Here is a 22,226-nt window from a genome sequence, read left to right as displayed (position 1 = left end):
GTTAGGGTATCTCCGCACGGAAGCTTTTCATGAAGAGTCCACTAAATTATAGACTGGGGTGATAGAGCCTAAAATACACAAGCTTTAGTCGTGTCCATGTGCAGTTGGAGGTATACCAAATAGAAAATGCATGGGAGCAAAATGACACAGGACGGGTGGCGAATAGAACGTAGCTGCGTTCACACATAGACAACTCTGTGGGGAGATTTACAGGATGATCTGACAGATGGTAATTAACTATGGAAAAAAAAAAAAAAACAGAATTGGACTATATTCTAATGAATGCGTAGGCATAGTATTTCGTAAGGGGCTATATCTTAAGCGTATACATAAGGTTTGTCAATTAAAGAACAATAGATGTTGTTGAAAGAAGAATATCAAATCCAGCATGGTCCGAATGGGCAAAAAATATTGTTACGTATCTAGAAAATCCAGGACTACAAGATGGGAAACAAGAGCTGTGGGGCAAAGATTTAGAGTTCATCCGGCGTGTTGTGGATATCGCGATAACTTATATAAAGATGTACACAGATGGTATCTCCCCCCAATTAGAATACTGCCACCAATGTAATAAAACCAGAGATGACAGAGTGTTGGCTGGTGTGTTTGTGGGTAACCCATTGGGAAACCTTCTCTCCCATGTGGTGGACCTGTTCCGCTAATACAAACATCGGAAGGTTGTGGTATATAAGTGAATAAAAAGTATGTATCATCTAAATGTTAAACTAGATTCGAGAACCGTTATTGTGTAAACATTGTCACTGATACAGAGGTTTCTAGGATAGTATTTGAAGCCAGTACCTTACTTACTTACCAACTGCCAAGGCTAGAATCGCCAGGCAATTGGAAAAACGCCAGGGATGAAATGATGTAGAGGAATGGTTGACTAAAGCACTGGATGTGTCGAGACTGGATATGATTACCACACGTTTAAAAGGCTCCTGTTTAAATATGAGCACAAAACTAATGAAGCATTATGGCTACCTCTATCTAATTATTGTCAGAACGCTGGACATGATCTGGTAGCGATCCAACATTCTATGTACAATTTAAGTTTAAGCAGTAATGAAAGGTCGGATGGAAAAGGCGTGGTAATCTCCCCTGATGTTAAATATAGAAGAGATGGTAATTCAGAGCATGTTAGCTACAATAGAATAAATCTGAATTACGAAAGGCCGCAATGGCTATCCATAGTACCTTGTAGCTAAACAGTATGGAAAAAGAAAGCTTTAAAGAGTGGGGCGGTAAGGAATAGATGAGTTAAAGCGGAGGGAGTGCAATAAGAAATTTTATAGATGTATCAGATATGATATACAAAGACCGAAATAAGCAATATAAAACTTTGAGGGATCCGGAACTGGAAGACTGATTGTTTTTGTTTTTCTATTTGTTCATTTTTCAAGTCAATTTAAGCTTTATTTTATTTTGTATGGTTGATTTGTTGAACTGCTTATGTTTGAGATACACCATCGATGATGCCTTTTACATTCTTTGTTTTCTCCCTTTGTTTATTTTTCCTTATTTTTGTTTTTTTTTCCTTTTTTTTCCATGCTTCTCTTTTTATTTCTTTCTTTCTATATTTCTTATTTTGACTTATGTAATTAGCCTAAATGAGAGTCTATATATGTATGTAAAGAGTATTTTTAAACAATAAAAAAAATTATTATTATTATTATTATTATTATTATTATTATTATTATTATTATTATTTTCTTGTCAGAAGATCTGGAGGCCTACGCCAGCTGCAAATGCAAGCTGTTGTCTTGTTGGAAGAAACATTTGGCAACTTGCGGCACATATATCTACACATTAATTTATCTGGGTAGTTGAAACAATTTTGCATATACTTTCCTAGAAGGGTGATGGACAGAGGGTTCCTCTAGAAAACAATTCCTAAACACACAAAGCAGATGAACGCAGCACACAGAAGTCGAACTGTCAGAAACTATGCTGTGAGTTTGGAGCTACATAACGAATGTCAAGCTCTCCTCTTATTCCGTGTGTATGAGTTTCAAGAACAGGGATAAAAGCCTCAGTTTTGGAGAGTGTGGTGGTGACTTTGAAGGGTTTTCTGGACCATGGAAAGAAATAGCCTTGGAAGATGCTTCTCCCTGTTCCCAAGGAAGAGACATTTGGTGGTGTTAAGTGATTCCCAGCAAAGGTATACAGAAGCAGTAGTGTGTGGAACTAATAGGATAACTCAAGAGGCATAGTGAAGATCCATGATGTATCAGAGAGGCTACCAGGGCACATCAAATCCACCAGCCACTATACTTCCCTTCTGATCCCTGTAGTAACAAATGTTTCCTGAAGGACTTTTGGCAAGAGATGTGCTGCACCTTCCAGCAGATGGTAAGATTATATTTGGCAGGAGTCTCACTAACAGAGTTAGGTTGGGGAGGGACACAGTATTCCAGAGGGCAGGGGGACACCAAGTTCTGGGGTCATAAGCTGCAATGGTACAGGAGGAATGGAGCTGACAGTACAGGGACCCTACAGTGGGAAGAAAAACAAGAAGAATGCAGCTGGAGAGAATGACCCATTGACTTAGATGTCTACACACTTATGCACAGACCATGGGGAACAAAAAAGGTGAATTTTGACTTAACAAGGAAGGCAAAATATAATTTAATAGACATCACTGAAAACTAGTGAGATGAGTCTCATGTTTAGAATGAATTAGCTGAGATATAACCTAATCCAAAGAAATAAACAAAACAAGAAAGGAGGAGTAGCAGCACTGTATGTCAGGGTTGCCCATACCTGTGAAGAGATCCATAACCTAAAGCATGGAAAACAGACTGAGAGAAAGTCAGAAAAACGCCTAATGACTCAGGTTTGCTAGAGGAATCCTGTAGTACCTTCATTTCATTAAGGCTTTTGACAAGGTTCCCCCATAATAATCTTACACAACGTGATAAAATGTGGTGTATACAATGTTACGGTTAGTTGTTTTTTTAAAAAAACTTTATTTTAATATTTCCATTCAATAAAATCACTATATCACCTTACAGCGTATTTATTTCCAGTTCTTATTATAGTGATACATTGGCCCGTTACAGACGGGCCTGAAAATATGGACTGGGTCCGTATTAGGGTTAGAAAGGGGCATCACTTCTTGACGCTCCTAACCCTAATACGGACCCAGTCCGTACAAAATGGCGGCAGCCGTTCCACACGGCCGCAGCAATTACGACATCATGACCGCGCTGCCTCCAAACGAGGTGGCGCAGACGTGACGTCTTTGCGCCGCGTGAGTGCGCCTAGAGCGCCCTTTCCATGGTGCAAGAAGGAGCTCCGAAGCGGAGCTCCTTCTGGGGTTTGCGTCACTGGGCGCAGCCTTTACATGGCTACGCCCAGCGACACAGAGGAGAAAGGGGCCAAGCGGCCCCTTTCTCCTCCCCGCCGTCGCCGGGTGTCCTTGGGGCTTGAAGCCCCAAGGACACCCCTTTCCAGGCCTTTTGCCGCTTCCCCGTGGCCTGCAAAGCGGCAGATCGGGGCCTCAGAGGCCTCGATACAGCGGGGAAATGGGCGGGTGCAGGCCGCCCCGAACGGGTGGTCTGTAACCCGCCTGTATTAGTTGGATTTGTGACTGGTTGACGGACTGAACCCAAAGAGTGTTCATCAATGGTTCCTCAGGCTTCTCCCCCAGGAAGGTATGGTTCTATTTCTTTCTAAATTATTTGAATGATGGTATGGGAGAATACTTATTAAATTTGCAGATGATATCAAATTAGCAAGGGTAGCTAATACTCCAAAGAACAAAATAAGGACTCAAAATGACCATAAAAGATTGGAGAGCTGAGCCAAAACTAGCAAAATGAATTTTCGACAGGGATAAATTTTAGGCAGTTTAATATTTTCAGACAATTTTATATCTTCAGCTTTATATCTGATTACTTGAGTAGTGCTAACTACTGAAATGCAAAAACTAAAAGATGGCAAAGAGCTAAACAAAGGGGAGCTGTAATCCTGAGCAAACAAGATCAGATGTCCTAAGAGCCAATGCCACATGACATCATGAAAGAAGCGCATACTTTGATTACCAATATCAATACACATACAAAAAACCCCAAGTGCCAGAATAAGAACTGAAAATTTTAAAGGCAATGTTTAAAGCCAATCTGAAAATACAAAATATGAATCTATCTATTCAGTTACTAAAAAGAAGACAGTTTTTATTTGTTTATGAAGAACGACTATGAAGGTAAAAAGAGATGGTAGATGAAATCAGGAAATATGGTCCAACTCATTCATACTAAAATGTCACGTGTGTGTAACTGAAACAGATAACAATACAAGATTCCAGCAGATTCCAACATTATATCCAAGGGTAAAAAATCTAAGCTGTAGTCTTATATTACGGTAAGTATCTTTATCTCACAATAGAAACAAAATTTTCACTTGTACAGTAATAGTGTAGTAGACTATAGAAGTTTTGTAAGTACAATACTGTATATGGTCTTTTGGAATTTCCTCAGCTGCAACTATCATCAGTCAATAGTCAGCATAGTCAATGGTAAGGCATGATGGCTACTGCAGTCCAATGGTATTGTTAGAGCCTCACTTTCCCCATTTCATCATTAGATCCAGATGTCCTTAGGTTTTGCCTTTTTAGCATCACAAATCCAATTAAAGGGTTACCAAAACTCACTATAACCAGAAAATTATTCTTAAAGTTTGCATGAATCAGCAAGCATAGGAGAAAACATGGGAGTAGTCGTAAAAAATATTACAGTGGTACCCCAGGATACGAATGCGCCGCCTTACGAAATTTCTGGGTTACGAAAAAAATCCATTAAAAAAAACTGTTCCGGGTTACGAAGGTTATTTCGGGTTACGAAAAATTTTTTGGTGCTTTTCGGCGCTTTTTCGCACGAAATCGCGGCTTTTCCCCATTAGCGCCTATGGCATTTCGGCTTGCGAATGCTTTTCGGGTTACGAAAGCGGCGGCGGAACAAATTAATTTCGTAACCCGGGGTACCACTGTACTGTAAAACAACTTTTCTGAGTCAAGGAGTTGTTTTTAATCTCATATGGGATAAAAGTGGAATATAAATCAAATACAGTTGTCCTTCCATATTCGCTAGGGTTAGGGGAACAAGACCCCCATGGATATGGAAAAACCGTAAATAACAAAAACACTGTTTTTACCTGAGGACACCTCTCTAGGAATCTCTAGGTCCTCCAGTGCAACTCTGTGGTCAATGTCCAACATACACTGACCATAGAATGGCACTGGAGTAGCTACAAATCGTCTTTCAGTGCAACTTTTAGTTAAAGTTGACCACAGAGTTGCACTGGAGAACCTAGACAGTCCTAGAGAGAACTTATTAATGAAATCCGTGAATAATCAAATCCGCAAATATCTAATCCGCAAATATGGAGGGATGACTGTAAATAAATTACATAAATCCCTGCCCCAGGAAACAATGAGCATATACCAATGCCTCCAAAATTTGTTATCAGTTCTTAGTGGTGGAGGAGGTCAGAACATCCACACATACCATACAACAAGGGTGGGCAACGTCTGGGGGCCCAGGGGGCCTTTTTTTGCCCTCTCTGTGGACCTTATGGAGCCACATCTCCAATTCCCAGGTTATAATTCAGTTCCTGGAAAAAATAGCAAATAGAATCTCCAGGCATCTTGGGTGATATTTACCATTAAAATGTTACTATAGAAGTCTCTGATCATGTTTGGTGCCAAAAAAATTCTTTTCAAATAAATAAATATTTTTTAAAAAGGAAACAACTGAGTTTTCAGTTCTAGTTTCTTTCTTTTTTTTTAAAGCTATTTTGGGACCTGAAGCAGTCCTGGGGAGGGAGGGGAATAGGCTTTACATGGAAATAATGTCTTGAGAATTCTGTGGCTGTTATTAGTTATTTTCCAGTATTTTCTTTGATACAGGCTGCACACTTATTTGGGTTCCAATATACAAAATGTTAAACCTAGAAACATAAATAGTATATTTGTGAAGCATAAGACTGTGTGTGTATGTATGACCAAGAGCCTAGTTCTGGACATGGTCAATGTAACTACAGTGCGTCCGCGTCATACGTGGGCGAGCCATACACGACCTTGAGCATATGCGCTCAAGCTGCGGGGCGCGTGCGGGGCAGCGCATCCCATTCAATTGAATGGGCGCGCGCGCCTGTTGCACCCCACGCGCGCCCGCGTCGCCGCGCATGAGCCCTATTGTTTCCAATGGGGCTCGAGCATAGGCAGAATTCGCCTTACGCGGAGGGATCCGGAACGGATCCCCCGCGTAAGGCGAGGACGGAATGTATAAACAATTCTAAGCTAGTACAAACAGTGAATTGACCTATAACAAAAAGAGGTAGCCAGATATCTAATGTAATCTGGTGAAAGGCAGCCAAGAGCCAACTGTACTTGAAGTGTTGCATCACCTTTAAGGAAGGGACTAATTGTTTACATAAATGAGAAGCTTTAAATGACTATTTTATTGGATGAGACCTGCCAACTGATATACAACAGGCTGAGAGAAGACAGATTGGGGTATGTGACCTGAACTTCAGCCTCTGCCACATGAAGAAAGCTGCTGTATAGATTAGCTATGTATTTCCAAGGTGACAGCTGATCAAACCATGCTGAAAAAGCTAGATCATGCTGGTAAGAGAATCTCTGTTCTCAAAAAGACTATCCTAAATGTTTCTCATTCTGACGGTAATGGATGTTCTAGGTATAACATTGCTCAGGGATATTTTAACACCCCCCCCCAAATGTCAGTGTGTCTACAGATGCCTATTTAGATATATATAGGCAGGTTACAGACCGCCATAAAGGATGTCCTTAGGACGTCCCATTTTGGAAAAGGGGCGTCTCTTCCAGACGCCCCTTACCCTATCATGGACAGAGTCAGTGACAAATGGTGGCGGCCATTCCACACAGCCGCCGTCATTTTGACGTAGCGGACGCTGTGCATCCGCATGTTGCACGGCGGAAATGACACAGCGAGTGTGCCCTTTGGCACTCGTGGCGCCTCTTCCGGGGCCTGAGAAGGAGCGCAATTTCTGCGCTCCTTCTCTGCAGCATCCGGGCGCCGCGCTGTTTAAAGGCTGCGGTTCCCGGACGCTGCAAGCGGAGGTAGAGCCAGACCGCCGCTACTCGGCGGTCTGTAACCCGCCACAGTTCCTCAACAGATGAGACTTAATAGATACATGTCTAAGTTATATTGGCCTGTTACAGACTGCCAAAATAAAGCTGCTTCGGGTCTCTTTGGAGGTATGCTATTTAAATGATGCATGGGTCCTAAGAGTCCGGAGGTCGCGCCAAAGCCCCACTCCATTCCTAAGCACTGGAGGGCAGCTTTGGTGCAGCTTCTGGATTCTTAGGGTGCATGCGTCATTTAAACAGCATACCTCCAAAGAGACCCGAAGCAGCTTTATTTTGGCAGTCTGTAACAGGCCATTGTTTAAGATGTAGTTCCTCTATGTCTTAAGTATAGAGATGCCTTCCTAAGAAATGCAGATGACACAAAGGTTTAGTCCTTCTGAAAGTGTGATAACTTTCCTGAAATACAACATAATAAAAATAAAGCTCCTATATGTTGAAATGTTTAAGGATAATGTGCCTGTTTGTATAAGTATGTCTGCAGACACAGTAGACCCTTCCCATCCATGGGGGTTCAGTTCTGGGCTCCCCCGGTAGATGACACAAAACATGGATGGTTGCACCCCATATTATTCAAAGGTGATGATGTGCATATGGAAGTGTTAGCATGTGCCACCACTGAAGAATATGGGGTGTTGTGATCCATTGGCCATCAAATCTGCAGATCAGCAGCCCACCAATACAAAGAGTCCACTGTACAGTAAAAAGGAGTTCACGTAATTAGCCAAGAGACAGAGACTACTGAAATAAAATGGAGATGGAAGGAAAAAACACAATAGGATCTCACAATCCTGCTTACATTCAGATTTTTGTCTAAGTAAAGCTCTTAAATGTTTATAGCCAAAGTTTCAAGATTAATAAACTAGGGGATTATGTGATTAAATACATATGTTATCTTTTAAAAGAAATCAAAATTTTCATCTGATTGAATGAGTGATTTTCATTTGTTTTTCCATAAACTGTTTCTGATAATTTAGGCTAACTTGAAAAGAAAGATGTACATGCCAACTTTTTATGGTCTACTTACACTGGGTGCAGCAGAGCTTCTCTTACGCTCAGGAATATCAGACTTATTTGGATTGCTGGCATTCCCAAGCATGGGGCTAGCAGGAGCTACTCCTCTTCCTCCAACAGCACTGCTGCTAGATTTCCGTGACTGAATCCCTTCTTCTTTGAGGTCACTATCTGCAGTGCTAGTTTGACTTCTTTTTGGATATGCCACAGCTGGAGGAATAGATGGACCAGCTAAAAAAACAAGATTTATTACACATTATTTTACCATGACATCACTCGAAACGTAAGACAAATACCTAAAAGACTAGTAATATAACAATGTTTTACTATAAAGAGAAAAAAACCCAGGCTACCCTATTTTAGTTCAACACTTATTAGTGTAGTATGTATTACTAAGTATATTTGTGATTATATGAACAGTAGATACAACAGTGGCCAATAACTTCATAAAGTTTACACTATGATTTTAGGTGTAGATGTAAAATTACTGCAATGAACAAAATTAACTCAGACTGTCATAAACAATCTGCTATTTCTATCACACTGAGGTAGGTATCAAGGTATTCCTGCAAAAGATAACTTTTTGCAAGGCTTTATTTTTCTCAGCACTGAAATAAAAAGCAAAGCTTGTAATGTTTATTCACTTCAAACTAAATCAAGATGATTTTAAGAGACTGCATAAGAAAAAAATGACCTTTCTGAAGTTGAGATTAAGCCCTGCAGTGCATACAGATCAAAAAGATGACCAATTTCTATTAGGACATACTGGGCAAAGAGCCTGCATGTTGCTGTTTGCATAACTCGCAGACTATGCAGAAGTGACGACACTCCCTCAGGAGACAGGACGTGGAAAGAAATACTAGTGAATGCACAGTTCTCTCTTAAACACAGGCTGACCTAATAGTGTCAAAAAGAAAAAAGGCACACACAAAGAAGGATTAAGAGAAGGAACTTTGGTGCTTGTTGAAAGACCTCTTGCAAGATACTTAGAAATCCTCTCTAGGACAATAATGAATGCCTAGGGACACACAAGGAAAACAAGTTCATGATTTAACTAATAAAAAAATTCATTAGCCAACTAAGCTTCTTGGCAAGTGATATATTCATTTTTGTTGACAAACAGAGGGAGTCACACTGCAGATTATCTCTTTCACAAACTACCATTAGTTTTTCATTCTGATACAGTGCTACCTCGGGTTACGAAATTAATTCGTTCCGCCGCCCCGTTCGTAACCCGATGCATTTCGCAACCCGAAAAGGCTTTCCGTTAGCGCTGGAAAGCCGCGCGTTTGAATTTCGCGCCGAAAAAAATTTCGTAACCCGAAAAAACCTTCGTATCCCGGAACAGTTTTTTCCAATCTAACTTTTTCGTATCCCGGAAATTTCGTAACGCGATCAATTCGTATCCCGGGGTACCACTGTACCAGATTGTTTCATTTGGGATTATGTTTATGATCTCTTGGCAGCCACCTTAGAGTGCCCACAGGTTTTCAATTAGCAAGTATAAATAAAATACAGTGGGTAAAAACTCATTCTAAATTTTCTTTATTTGGAAAACAGGCTGGTAAATTAAATTTAAAAAGCCAGTTTAACACCTGATTGCGCAATATCGACACCAAAAACTTGTTTTTTAAAAAAACTTTCATTTTTACATCTTATGTTTTAAGTTAAAATTTATATTTAAAAAAATCCCTAATGTACTTGTAAGTAATGTCTAGATTAGTGCAAATTTCAGTAGCATATTTGAGACCAAGAAGAGTTATAACTTAAATTACTCTTTAGACATCTGCTACCAGTGGCTAATATTAACTGCTTAATGATGGCCAAGGGAGGGTTCTACTTGAAACATACTGAAGATGTCAATAAGACTTGATCAGAATGACAGTATAAAATAAGGAAGTTCCTGAGCTGTCACTGTGACCAGAAACCAGTAGCAAACCAAATCTACGAGAAGTAGATTTTCTTTTCACTAGGAAGTTCCTCATGTAATGAGAACTGAGAAGTGCTAAAAAGCCTTCATTTTTTTCCACAAATAATTAGATATTTTTGTTTGGGCCAAATAAATCTCACATAGAGATGTTTGAAAAAAATGCACATATATAATTCCCTAAAGATCAGGACACAGAGCAACTGTTGTCCATGACCAGAATCCTACTGGTACATTATGCTGGAGTAACCACAATGATGGAAGAAAAAGGTAATGGGCACACTGCTTGAGAAAGCAAGGCACAGAGAAACAAGTTGTTAAGAGTTGGCAGGCACTATTTGCCTTCCCTTACCACCACTGCATCAAAAAAAGTGCAAACACTAGCTTTGTGCACCAATAGAATTCTAGCTTTGGTCAATACTTTTATATGGGTAGAAAATTTCATTGTAGCTTATTATTATATAGCGGAAATTCCTCTGAAGTAAGGTATAAAACTGGAAGAGGAGTAATTTCTTATTATTAAAGAAACAACCTCTATTACAAGTAGCCTGGTCTTAACTATGTTATTAGCATTGTGGGCAGTAACAATATGTTATACTAACCTATACTAGTTCGAACAGATTTTCTGCAAGAGGAACAGACTTGATATCCATTTGGTTATATGTCAGCTCAGTTCAGAATTTATATGCCATGAATATTTGAAACGGTCTCATAGTATTATTAGGATTGGCAACAAAAGTAATTGGTCTCTAACACCAACTTCAACTTCCTATTGACTTGTCTATGCATGCTTCATCCTCTAATAAAGTCTTTGTTGATACCGATGAAGTGGACAGGCTTCTTGGAAGTGTTAGGAGGACAACGTGCTCTCTCGATCCCTGTCCTTCCTGGCTGACCACCCAGGGTGGTGATGCTGTAACATCATTATTGCAATGCATAATCAATGCATCATTTAGGGAGGGTAAATTTCCATCTAGTTTAAAATTGGCAACAGTTAAACCGTTGCTCAAAAAACCCTCCCTGGACCACCTGGTGAGAAATAACTATAGACCGGTCTCATTATTGCCATTTTTAGGTAAGGTGATCAAGAGGGTGGTTGCCTTCCAACTCCAAGCAGTCTTGGATGAAGCCGATTATCTGGACCCATTTCAAACTGGCTTCAGATCGGGATATGGAGTTGAGACTGCCATGGTCGCCTTAATCGATGATCTCTGTCTGGGCATCGACAGGGGAAGTGTGACCTTGTTGGTGCTTTTGGACATCTCAGCGGCTTTCAATACCATTGACCATCCTTCTGGAACGCCTGAGAGAGTTAGGTATCGGGGGCACTGCGCTCCCATGGTTCCGTTCCTACCTCTTGGGTAGATTCCAGATGGTACAGTTGGGGGACACTTGCTCCTCTAAGAGAGAACTGACATCTGGTGTCCCTCAGGGAGCTATTTTGACCCCCACTTTGTTTAACATTTACATGAAACCGCTGGGAGAGATCATCTGGAGACACGGGGTGCGGTGTTATCAGTACGCCGATGACACCCAAATATGTTTCTCTGTGTCTCTGACTAATGCAGTGACTAAGGATGGCGTCTCTCCTCTGAATGCCTGCCTGGAGTCGGTAATGGGCTGGATGAGGGAAAACAAACTCAGTCTGAATCCAGAAAAAAAAGGAAGTACTGGTGATAGGTTCTCCAGGCCCGGGGAAGGAAATTTATCCACCTGTCCTGAATGGGGTCACACTTCCCCTGAAGGACGAAGTTCGCAGTTTAGGAGTACTTCTGGACTCGTCCCTGCAGTTGACATCTCAAGTGGATGCGACGGTCAGAAGTGCTTGCTATCAACTTCAGTTGATACGCCAACTGCGACCTGGGCCAACTACCTGGGCCAAAGGGACCTTGAAACTGTGGTACCTGCTCTGGTAACCTCTCACTTAGATTTCTGTAATACACTCTACATGGGGCTACCCTTGTACCAAGCTCGGAAGCTACAGTTAGTACAAAATATGGCAGACAGACTGGTCACCGGGGCATCTAGGTTTGACCATATAACACCTGTTTTGAAAAATCTTCACTGGCTGCCCATTCGCTTCCGAGCGCAATACAAGGTGTTGGTTATTACCTATAAAGCCCTATATGGCTTGGGCCCGAGTTACTTGAGGGACCGCATCCCCTCATATAATCCGCCCCGCAACATCAGGGAAGAATCTATTGGAAGTCCCTTCATCCAAATATGTCTCCACTTCCCTAAAGGCCTTTTCAGTGGCGGCCCCGCGGATGTGGAATAATCTTCCCGAGGAGCTCAGTCTGACGACCCCCCTAGTAACATTTAAAAAGAGATTGAAAACCCTTCTCTTTTGTCAAGCCTTCCCCCCTGAAGAATGAAGCTGTGTATTCTGTTGCCATCGATTCTCTGCTTTACCCTTTGAATGATTGTGTTGTAGTTTTTAGTGTTATATATTGTATATTTGTAATATGGGTTTTTATGAGATGTGTTGTACTTGGTTTTATCGACTGTAAACCGCTTTGATCTTTGGAAAAGTGGTACACTATTATTATTATTATTATTATTAATTATTATTATTATTATTATTATTATTATCATCCTGTAACTCTAGAGACTGAGACACAGTGGGTAAGCACATCATCAGGTGTATTTCTGCAACAAAAGTTCAAAGCCAGTGTAATGTCACCTACCATGGTCACTGTACCGTCGTTGCTTCTGGCTGGAAGATATACTTCTCTGTACTTTGTGGTGTGGAGACTGTCCTGTACTGTTGTTTAGGTCACTACTTGGCCTGACCTTAGCAAGTGAAAGATTGCTGCTAGAGCTGGAGTCACTTGCGTCCAACTAAAACATAAGCAGACAGGATAAATGTAACAGCATTCTAGTCCAGAATGTGGCAATATAATAAACACTGTACAACTCAACACTTCATGCGTCTAAAGAACTACCATCTCTGACATAATGCAATTCAACCTGTTACTACTGCAACTTTACAGATTTGAATAGAAAGATTAGTGTGCTAAGGGTAGTATATACATATTTGGTAAGAGACTTGCCCAAAACAGCAATCATAAAAATGAGGCCATGTAACATATTCTTTCAAATCCACTTGAAACACAAGGTAACTGATCAGTCTTTGCCCCTGAAATCTAAGATGGGCAACAAAATGCATTGAAGAGCCGCAGCTTAGTGGAGGATTTGTGAACTACCTAATATCTCAAGATAGTCTTCAAACAAAACCAGTTTTAAAATCTCAGGAGAAACCTCTCATTGAAACCTGAGAGATGCTGCAAATTATATACCTAGGTATTATATACTTTATTATCTTTCCAGTTTGCTGACTCGCTGAGAAAAAAAAGGTTAAAATTAGGGATGCTCATATTTGAATACTATTTTTCTCACATTGAAGAACAAGATGTATGTAGTGCTGCTCGAGCTCAAAAACAATAAAAAGAATGATGTATTACATGTCTCATGAACTGGGTGAAATGTAATCAATAAAAGGATGTTTCTAAACAAGAGCTACAACAATCTGTCAAAAATTCTTTGCCCTGCAGCTATTCACAATATAAAATACTGCTATATGCGCACACTACTCACTCAAAATGAACTGCAGCCATCTACTACTAACCACAGCAATTTAAATGTCAATACTGAATATGCATCATTTATCATCTCTTTCTTGACAAGTCTGCAAGCCATGTTACTATTTATGATTATCAAATTATTTCAACCTCTTGCTTGGTCAGATTTAACAGTATTCAAATAGAGAATGACCAGAATAATCAGAGTCTCTTTTCTGATACCCAATATTCCAAAGTAGTTCGTTCTATTTGAAGTTTGGACTGATACCCAAAATAAATTTACAGCGCTTTATAAACAAAGGTTAATAATAATAATAATAATAATAATAATAATAATACCGATATTATGCTTTTCTGTAATTACATCTTAGAACTGCAAATAAAAAGTGATTAGAAAAACCTTGCACAGGGGGCCCTCATTATCTGTGGGTTTGACATCAGCAGATCTGAGATTCTGCCAACTGAAACGAATAAATATTTAATTGTGAAGTCGAAGGCTTTCATGGCCGACATCCATAGTTTTTTGTGGTTTTTTTCAGGCTATGTGGCCATGTTCTAGAAGAGTTTCTTCCTGACGTTTCACCAGCATCTGTGGCTGGCATCTTCAGAGAATGCTTGCCTGGAAAGGACTTAAGTATATATATTGTGTGACCTGGAAAGGCAAGAGTGATTTGCATGTGTATTGTTTTGTTGCTAATGGCAGGCCTCAGGGTGGGAGGGTCTGCAAAGGAGGGTTAGTGTCTGCTTGATTAGTGCTCATTGTCTGCTGGGAGATTTCTCATTTGCATTTGTTGAGTCTTTATCTTGCTATTTTTCAGGACTGGTAGCCAAACCTTGTTTACTTTAAGGGTTTCCTCTTTTCTGTGGAAATTGTCCAGGTGTTTGTGGATTTCAATGGCTTCCCTGTGCATCCTGACATGGTAGTGGTTGGCATGGTCCAGAACTTCAGTGTTTTCAAACAGTATTTTATGCCCAGGATGGTTTGTGATATGTTTTGCTGATGATGATTTTTCTGGCTGGCCCAGTCTGCAATGTCTCTCGTGTTCCTTGATTCTTGTTTGCACACTGTGTTTGGTGGTCCCTATGTAGACTTGTCTGCAGCTACATGGTATGCAGTAAACTCTTGCGGCTGTGAGAGGGTGTCTCTGGTCCTTGGCTGAGCGAAGCATTTGCTGGATTTTCTTGATTGGTTTGTAAACCATTTGAAGGTTGTGCTTCCTCACCATTTTGCCTATTCTGTCTGTGACTCATTTGATGTATGGTAAAAATACCTTCCCTTTGGGTGGCTGCTTGTCTTCACTCCTCTGGGTTTTCCAGGGCCTGGCAGCCCTTCTGATGTCTGAGCTGGAATAACCATTAGCCTGTAAAACCTGGTCCAGGTGCTTCAGTTCATCTTTCAAGAAATGGGTTCACAGATACGTTTTGCTCGGTCTACCAGTGTTTTGATTGTGCTTCTTTTTTTGTTGGAGTTCTTGTGCAGGTATCTGTCTGTATGTGTGGGTTTTCTGTATACTGTGTGACCCAGATGTTGGTTCAGTTTGCGGATGACTAGGATATCCAAGAATGGCAGTGTTCCTTCCTTTTCTTTTTCCATAGTGAACTGGAAAAAGGTGCCAGCCACAGATGCTGGCAAAATTCAGGAAGAAACTCTTCTAGAACATGACCACATAGCCCGAAAAACCCACAAAAACCTATAAACATTTAATTATTTTTTGCTTTCAACCAACTGCAGCCAGGCTGCGCCAGCAAGGTCAAAGCACAAGGCATGCATTTTCCTGCTTTGGCAATTCTTTTTCTTTTCTTCAAAAGGTGGAAACTATGGTCCACATGCTCCTAGGAAAAAGGATGTGCCTCTGATGCTTCTGATTTGGGCTTTTGTCTCTGCTCCCACCCCTCATGGCAGGAAACCCCATCCCACCAAGCAACTGTCAATTATGGCTTAACTCTCCTACCACCCCAGCTCCTGGGAGGAAAGAGTCCTACCAAAAGCCTGGCCACTGGGATTTACTCTCTTCTACACAAACACACACCTTTGCCTCATGGAAAGAAATTTCACCGAGTGCCTGGGTGTGTGCAGAAGAGAGCAAAGCCTCAATTGACAGGTACTTGCTGGGATTCCCTTCCATAAGACATGAGGGGCATGAGTACAGACTAATGCTCAGATTGCAAGCCCCAAGCCTAGAGGCACATTCTTCCTGCTGAGAGTATGTGTGCCACAGCTTCCACCTTTGGAAAGAAAGAGAAGGATCACCAAATCATGAAGAATGCCCGAGCCTTTCAGCCTGCACTACTACCCTGGCACTGCTTCTTGGCCTGGCTTCGGTTAATCTGAGGTAATTTCAAACTTTTAATAGTGAAGAGAGCATTCACAATTTTTATTATCTGTGGTGGGTCCTCTAACCAAACCCCACATTTAAAGTCAGTGTATGCCACTTATAGGAGCAGGCCAAGAATATATATGGTAATATAAATCAATCGGTTGTCCTTATGGTTGCAATGGCTGAGAGATGGAGCCTGCAGACTAGACCCAGAATTTTTAAAGCTGGAATATGCAATTGTTCTTATGTTTGGGTGGAATCTTTTTTCTTATTGGAATAAAACTAATCAGTCCTTTGGTTGTGGCATATGGGAAATTCACAACACAGACACAAATGCAACTCTACTGTCCCTCTCACATTAGCACGAATCTTACTGGACTGAACCTCTGAATGTCTGGAATTAGTTCACAATATTTATGCATTTTACTCACCTCTGATGATTTCCTTCCTAGTAGCAAATACGTAGCAGTGATTTCATCATATTTCATTTTACTAAGAGATTCCTGTATTTCTTCTTGAGAATATCCCATTCCAACCATAATGTCTAAAATAAATTGAAAGTTTACTGACCTATTAATTTATTACATAAAGTTCATATTCGATCCAAAGGGAGACGCAGGAAATATAAATAAACATTTTATTATTATTATATTTAGTGTCCAAATGAAATGTAAAAACAAATAAAATGTAACCTCTTGGCATGGAACAAAACGTGAGGGCTAAAGGTCTATTTAAATTTGTAGAATGTAAAATGAAGTGGTTCATAACATACACAACTATGCCAATTATTTTATTATCATTATGCCAATTATCTCTACAACACACACATACCAATGATCTCCAGTCAGCACATACCTATTCTTTTCTGGTCTGAGATGTCTAACTCTGGTTCAACAAAAGGTTTAAGTTCATCATCCTCATGCCCTGCGTTGATCCATCTATCCTTCATGATTTGCTGCGAAGACAAGTTTGATTTCAGTATAGCAGTAACAAAACAAAAAATCTATAGTAAAGGTCAACTTAAACCAAGTAATGTATAGTGAGGAGGTTTGGCTTAATCAAAGATGAAGACAGTGGCCCTTGCTTTCCCCTACATACTCATACTGCCATCATCTTATATATATATATATATATTTTAAACTGCACATTTGAAACCTATGCCAATACTATTTTTTCTAGCACTCACAGCTCCATAAATTTCAGCAGCCGCAAGGAAAAGCAAAGCAAAGGAATAATAGTGAGAGCCCTGCTGCCCATAGCAATAGAACAAGAGTCTGGCTTTAATAAAGGGCGCTCCTGCATTCATTTAACTTCAGTCTCACCCCTTCCTCTTATCTACCTCCACCTTGTCTTTGGTGCTTTGCTCTATAACACTGGTGTCCCCACCTGGGGTGTCAGCCAGTGTGGGGAGGCAGGGCTTTTGGGGGAAGGACCAAAAAGGCTCTCCCCCACCTTGCAGCAGCCCCCCTGGCCTTCCGGGTACTTCACAGCTGCACCAGCTCCACTACTCTATAATGCTACCATTTTTGAAATTATTTCATTTAATTAATTTATATCCCACCTTTCTCCCAAATAGGACTCAAAGCAACTTATGAATGAGCTCATTTAACACCAATCACATATCCCAACTAGAGCAGGAGTGGATAAAATACAGCTCCTCCTCCCAAATCCATGGGGGGGGGGGGGAGAAATTTTTTAAATGTTGCTAAAATTTGGCAGTAAACTGCAAGCTAGTACAGCTCAGTTAGAAAAGGATGTCACACTCTGAGGAAAAAAATAAATTACGCCTATGAAAACAATTACTTCTGTGTGTCTAAAGATGAGTCTATCTTGTTAAACTATTTAAAATGTTGGTACCATTTACCACTCTTAAAACTGGAAAGTCTTTTTTTCCTCTTAACTGTCCCCATATCTCTATGATCCATGGATTATTAGTTTATCAGCAAGCGAAAACTAACAGCAGCTTCTAGCCACTTCTGCACCAAGTGTGCTACTTCCCCAAAGTAAAGTTTATGGGTTTTTTTAAAATCCCCAAGAATTAAGGTTAATGAATGCAATTTATTTTATTGTATTATGCATTTGATGATTAATATTTGCTGAGGATTCTTAATGAATGCAATTTTTTATATCAACGTTATACTGAATTTAGTAATATTTTATTAAAGTTTGAAATAAAAAATAAACTGATTTCAAAAAACACACAAAAAAGGTAAGATTCATCAGCACTAGAAATCTTGCCATAGTTGCCCACCCTTATACTAGATGATTCTATCCTAATAATCTATTCGTGTCTTAAAATGAAATAGTTGTATATTCATAGTAACTTGGCTTTTAAAAGATATACAGTGGTGCCTCGGGTTACGAAATTAATTCGTTCCGCCATTCCTTTCGTAACCCGAAACACTTTTCCGTTAGCACTGGAAAGCCTATAGCTGCACTTTGCAGCATTTGAATTTCGCGCCGAAATGAATTTCGTAACCCGAAAAATATTTCGTAACCCGAAACAGTTTTTGCCAATCCAACTTTTTCGTATCCCGGAAATTTCGTAACCCGATCATTTCGTATCCCGAGGCACCACTGTATATCTAATCAATTACTTGACCAAGAAAGGTTTTTAAAGCAGCAACACATGGAGCCAGTGTGGTTTATGGAGCCAGCACGGTGTAGTGGTTTCAGCACTGGACCAGAACACTAGGAGACCAGGGTTCAAATCCTGGCTCAGTCATAGAAACCCACTGGATGACCTCGGGCAATTTACACTCTCTCAGCCTCAGCAAGGGCAACCCCCCTCTGAAGAAACTTGCCAAGAAAACCCTATCATAGGTCGCCAGAAGTTAGAATCGACTTGAAGGCGCACAACAACAGCAACACAGTACAAGTCGCCAAATGCGTTCTGGAATTAACGTTCCAGTCTTTGGAATCTAGGTTACCTAGAATGTACTATCGATTTTCATGTTTTGTTTTGTTTTTTGGCAGTGTTAGCTTGAATCCAAAAAGACATTTATCTGGTTTGGCCTGAATTAAGACAAAGAACACCCTCTAGGTGGAGCTCAACATCTTCCATAACAATTTTAACCAAGAAGTGTGATGATGAATTGCTACAATACACTAATTTATGTCCAACTGCTTAACAGTATAATTGGTTTAATTAGCACAATTCAATTCAGTGTTTACATGAATTCGTCCACAAGATCAACTGCAATTTAGGTGCAGCTTGTATGAAGGTTAGAGCAAATGATTTCCTAACTACAGCAGAGGAATATTATGGCTGATGTAAAATATTCCACCGCATAACAGAAGAATTTTTCAGTTAATTCCAAAATATGGTATTCCTTTCTATTGAGGGAAAATAATAACACATAAGTAAATTTATAGCTCAAATTTAGTGAAATCTTTGCAATGAAGTAAAGAGAAATGTGAGCAATTACATTACCTCAAGTGTGCCTCTTTTAGTTGGGTTTAGCACCAGGAAACGTTTTAGCAGGTTTTCACAGTCTGTTGACATGTAGAAAGGAATCCTGTATTTTCCTCTCAGTACTCTCTCTCTCAGTTCCTTAAAGCACATCAAACAACAAACAAAATACAACAGCTGCATATGTGTCTGACATATAACCATTTTTAAAAATGATAAAAGCCCACCATCATCCTCAGTGAGGCATGTACCTTTAGATTCTGTCCATCAAAAGGCAGAGATCCGCTCACAAGAGTATAAAGAATAACACCTAAACTCCAAACATCTACTTCAGGTCCATCATACTTCTTGCCTTGGAAGAGTTCTGGAGCAGCATAAGGAGGACTGCCACAAAATGTGTCCAGTTTATTTCCAACTGTAAACTCATTGCTAAAACCAAAATCGGCTATTTTAATGTTCATATCTGCGTCAAGCAAAAGATTTTCAGCCTAGATGGAAAAATATTTAATAAGATGTAAATATTCTCCCTGTAGGATTTTTTAAAAAGCAGCTTGCCATATTTGATATCCAGTATGTATTGAGCTGAAGTGATAAAGTAATAAAATTTCCCTGGCAAAGGCATCTCATAGATTATATTGTTGCAGAACATAAATATACAGCCATTGACTAGCTGTGGCTGTATCTTTAGCCAATTAGTTGTTTATATGAACTGTAGGACAGTCAGCTTTCTAAACTCTTTTTCCTAGTGACTCAGAAATGTTTGGCATATCCCAGCTTCAACTGCTTAGTAAGAAACTCCTTTTATCATAATACAGAAAACAGAGTTCTGGTTCTTCTGAAAGCAGAATTGTCATAATGAATTTATGTAAAATTACCTGGAGGGCTCAACTAGCAGCAGCACTGGAACTGAGTTTCCTGTTTATGAAGTAAGAGTTCTGAGGAATGGAGAGGAAAGGGATAAGGGAGCACAGGCTAACAACAGTGGTAGTGGGAGCTTAAGAAAAGAGACCTCTTGAAAAGGGGTAAGGTGACACACAAAAACTAGTATGGTGACACACGAAGATCCAAAGAAGCGTAAGAATTACCCATAGGGTTCAACAGAAGATGAGCTGTGAGGACAAGAAAGTATACAACAGCATAAATACTGCTGCTGTTACAGCCTGACTCCATGAAATGGACTTTAGCCCTGGTGTCACTGCTTCCTTTTCCTAGAGACAAGCAGTGATGGTATAGAAAACAGGCAGACAATTCTTTATCCACCGGATTTTTTCATATGTGCTTCTCATTTTGTTTTAGAAATATGGTAATCTGTAGTTATAAATCAGGCAGGCATTATATCCTTGATATTCCAAGCAGTGGTTCATAGCTACAGAAAATCATCTTTTATTTTTCCAGTATAAAATAAGCAAAAATCAATATCTATCCAAAATCAGAATGATCTACAAAATAAATGTGAATATTGTTCATACAGAAATTCTTGGGATTCTCTTCTTACCTTGAGATCTCTGTGAACAATATGCTTTTGGTGGCAATACTGCACTGCAGATACTATCTGGATAGAAAACAAACTCAATTATATAAAATGGCATATATCGAGGAAACAGACTTGCAGTCATACATTTTTAACAGTAGTTGCTAAAATCAAGAAGCAATTACACAGTCAATGTAATACACATTACAAGTAAATTACAAACTTAAACCCACTTAATTATGGTTAATTTCCAGTGAAATCAATAAGAATTATTCAAATAAGTGCATTTAGGATAACAGTCAGAGAGATAAGTGAAGGCAAGCCTATTACCCAGGCCACCGGAGCCTTCTCTGTATAGTAAACAAGATTTAACAGTTGGACAGTATGTGGCAAGAATAACACCTTATCTCTTATGATTAAGATTTCTCCAGCTTTCAATATTTTCTGGGGAAGTAAAGATACTGCCAGCACAAACTGACTATGCGCTTTCTCTCAGTGTTTTTCAATTCATGTATTTTTCATTCCATTATGGCCTTAATTAAAAATACAGTGGGCCCTCAGCATCAACGAGGAATCCATTCTGGACCCCGTACAGATACCAAATCATATTGTGGATGCTCAAGTTCCATTCTCCTTAATGGCGGTGCAGCCTTGTGGTTGCACCACCATTACAAACAGCAGGACAAAGGTCCCTTGCCTACTTTCCTCTCCTCTCTTGCCTCCTCCTCCTCCTCCTCCTCCTTCCATCCTTACCTGCTTCCTTCCTTCCTTTTTGCCCTGGCCGGGTCCAGGGCCAAGGCTTGGGACATGGAAGCCCTGTCCCCAGGCCCAGCACCTGAGACAGAGCCTCTGGGCTCCAAAAGCCAAGCCTTGGCCCTGGCCCCAGCTCCCTCCAACCAACAAATCTAACCAAAGCTGATTGTTTAGATTCCACAATCAGACCAGACCTGGTGTTACTGTCTGAGTAACAATTCTTCTTTATTAAGTGTTATCTGAGCCAGCTGCTACAGAGGTGCTACCTAGGGATTATAACTTAAAGTAGCAAGAAGGTATACCATTTTTCAGGTCAGAAAGAACACCCAGGCAACCCACTATAGCCAAGCTGCCTCAGGAATTAGTCTTTTTTGTGTGTATCAATTTATGGCAATCCCATGAATTTCTTCGGATTTTCTTAGGCGGTGGTTTTGTCAGTTCCTTCTTCTAAAATACAACCTACAGCACCTAGTATTGGTTGGTGTTTTCCCTATGATTCTATGATCCAAGGACTAACCAGAGCTGACCCTGCTTAGCTTCCATGATCGGGCAGGATCTGGTGCATGTAGATATTTAGGCTAACTTAGTTCTACTACCCTAACATTTTTATTTGGAAGC

The 22,226-nt window shown here is 40.1% G+C and overlaps 2 protein-coding genes across 6 annotated transcripts in view; both read right to left on the bottom strand.

Moving 5' to 3' along the window:
• The window catches only part of LOC121934963 (cytochrome c oxidase assembly factor 8), a 723,331-nt gene that overhangs the window by 312,315 nt on the left and 388,790 nt on the right, over positions 1-22,226 (bottom strand). The gene's annotated exons all lie outside the window — the stretch shown is intronic.
• Positions 1-22,226, bottom strand: part of MARK3 (microtubule affinity regulating kinase 3) — a 95,803-nt gene that overhangs the window by 29,399 nt on the left and 44,178 nt on the right. For all 5 annotated transcript variants that reach the window (XM_042475801.1, XM_042475792.1, XM_042475817.1 and 2 more), the window contains 7 exons: positions 20,880-20,936; positions 19,636-19,872; positions 19,406-19,525; positions 16,828-16,927; positions 16,404-16,516; positions 12,761-12,914; positions 8,160-8,377 (listed from right to left, as the gene is read on the bottom strand). In XM_042475801.1, coding sequence (XP_042331735.1) covers positions 8,160-8,377; positions 12,761-12,914; positions 16,404-16,516; positions 16,828-16,927; positions 19,406-19,525; positions 19,636-19,872; positions 20,880-20,936 — 999 coding nt within the window. The remainder of the gene's footprint in view (positions 1-8,159; positions 8,378-12,760; positions 12,915-16,403; positions 16,517-16,827; positions 16,928-19,405; positions 19,526-19,635; positions 19,873-20,879; positions 20,937-22,226) is intronic.

This window comes from Sceloporus undulatus, chromosome 1 (genome assembly GCF_019175285.1).
Source record: "Sceloporus undulatus isolate JIND9_A2432 ecotype Alabama chromosome 1, SceUnd_v1.1, whole genome shotgun sequence".
NCBI lineage: Eukaryota > Metazoa > Chordata > Lepidosauria > Squamata > Phrynosomatidae > Sceloporus > Sceloporus undulatus.
This window is presented reverse-complemented; position numbering and strand designations above follow the sequence as displayed.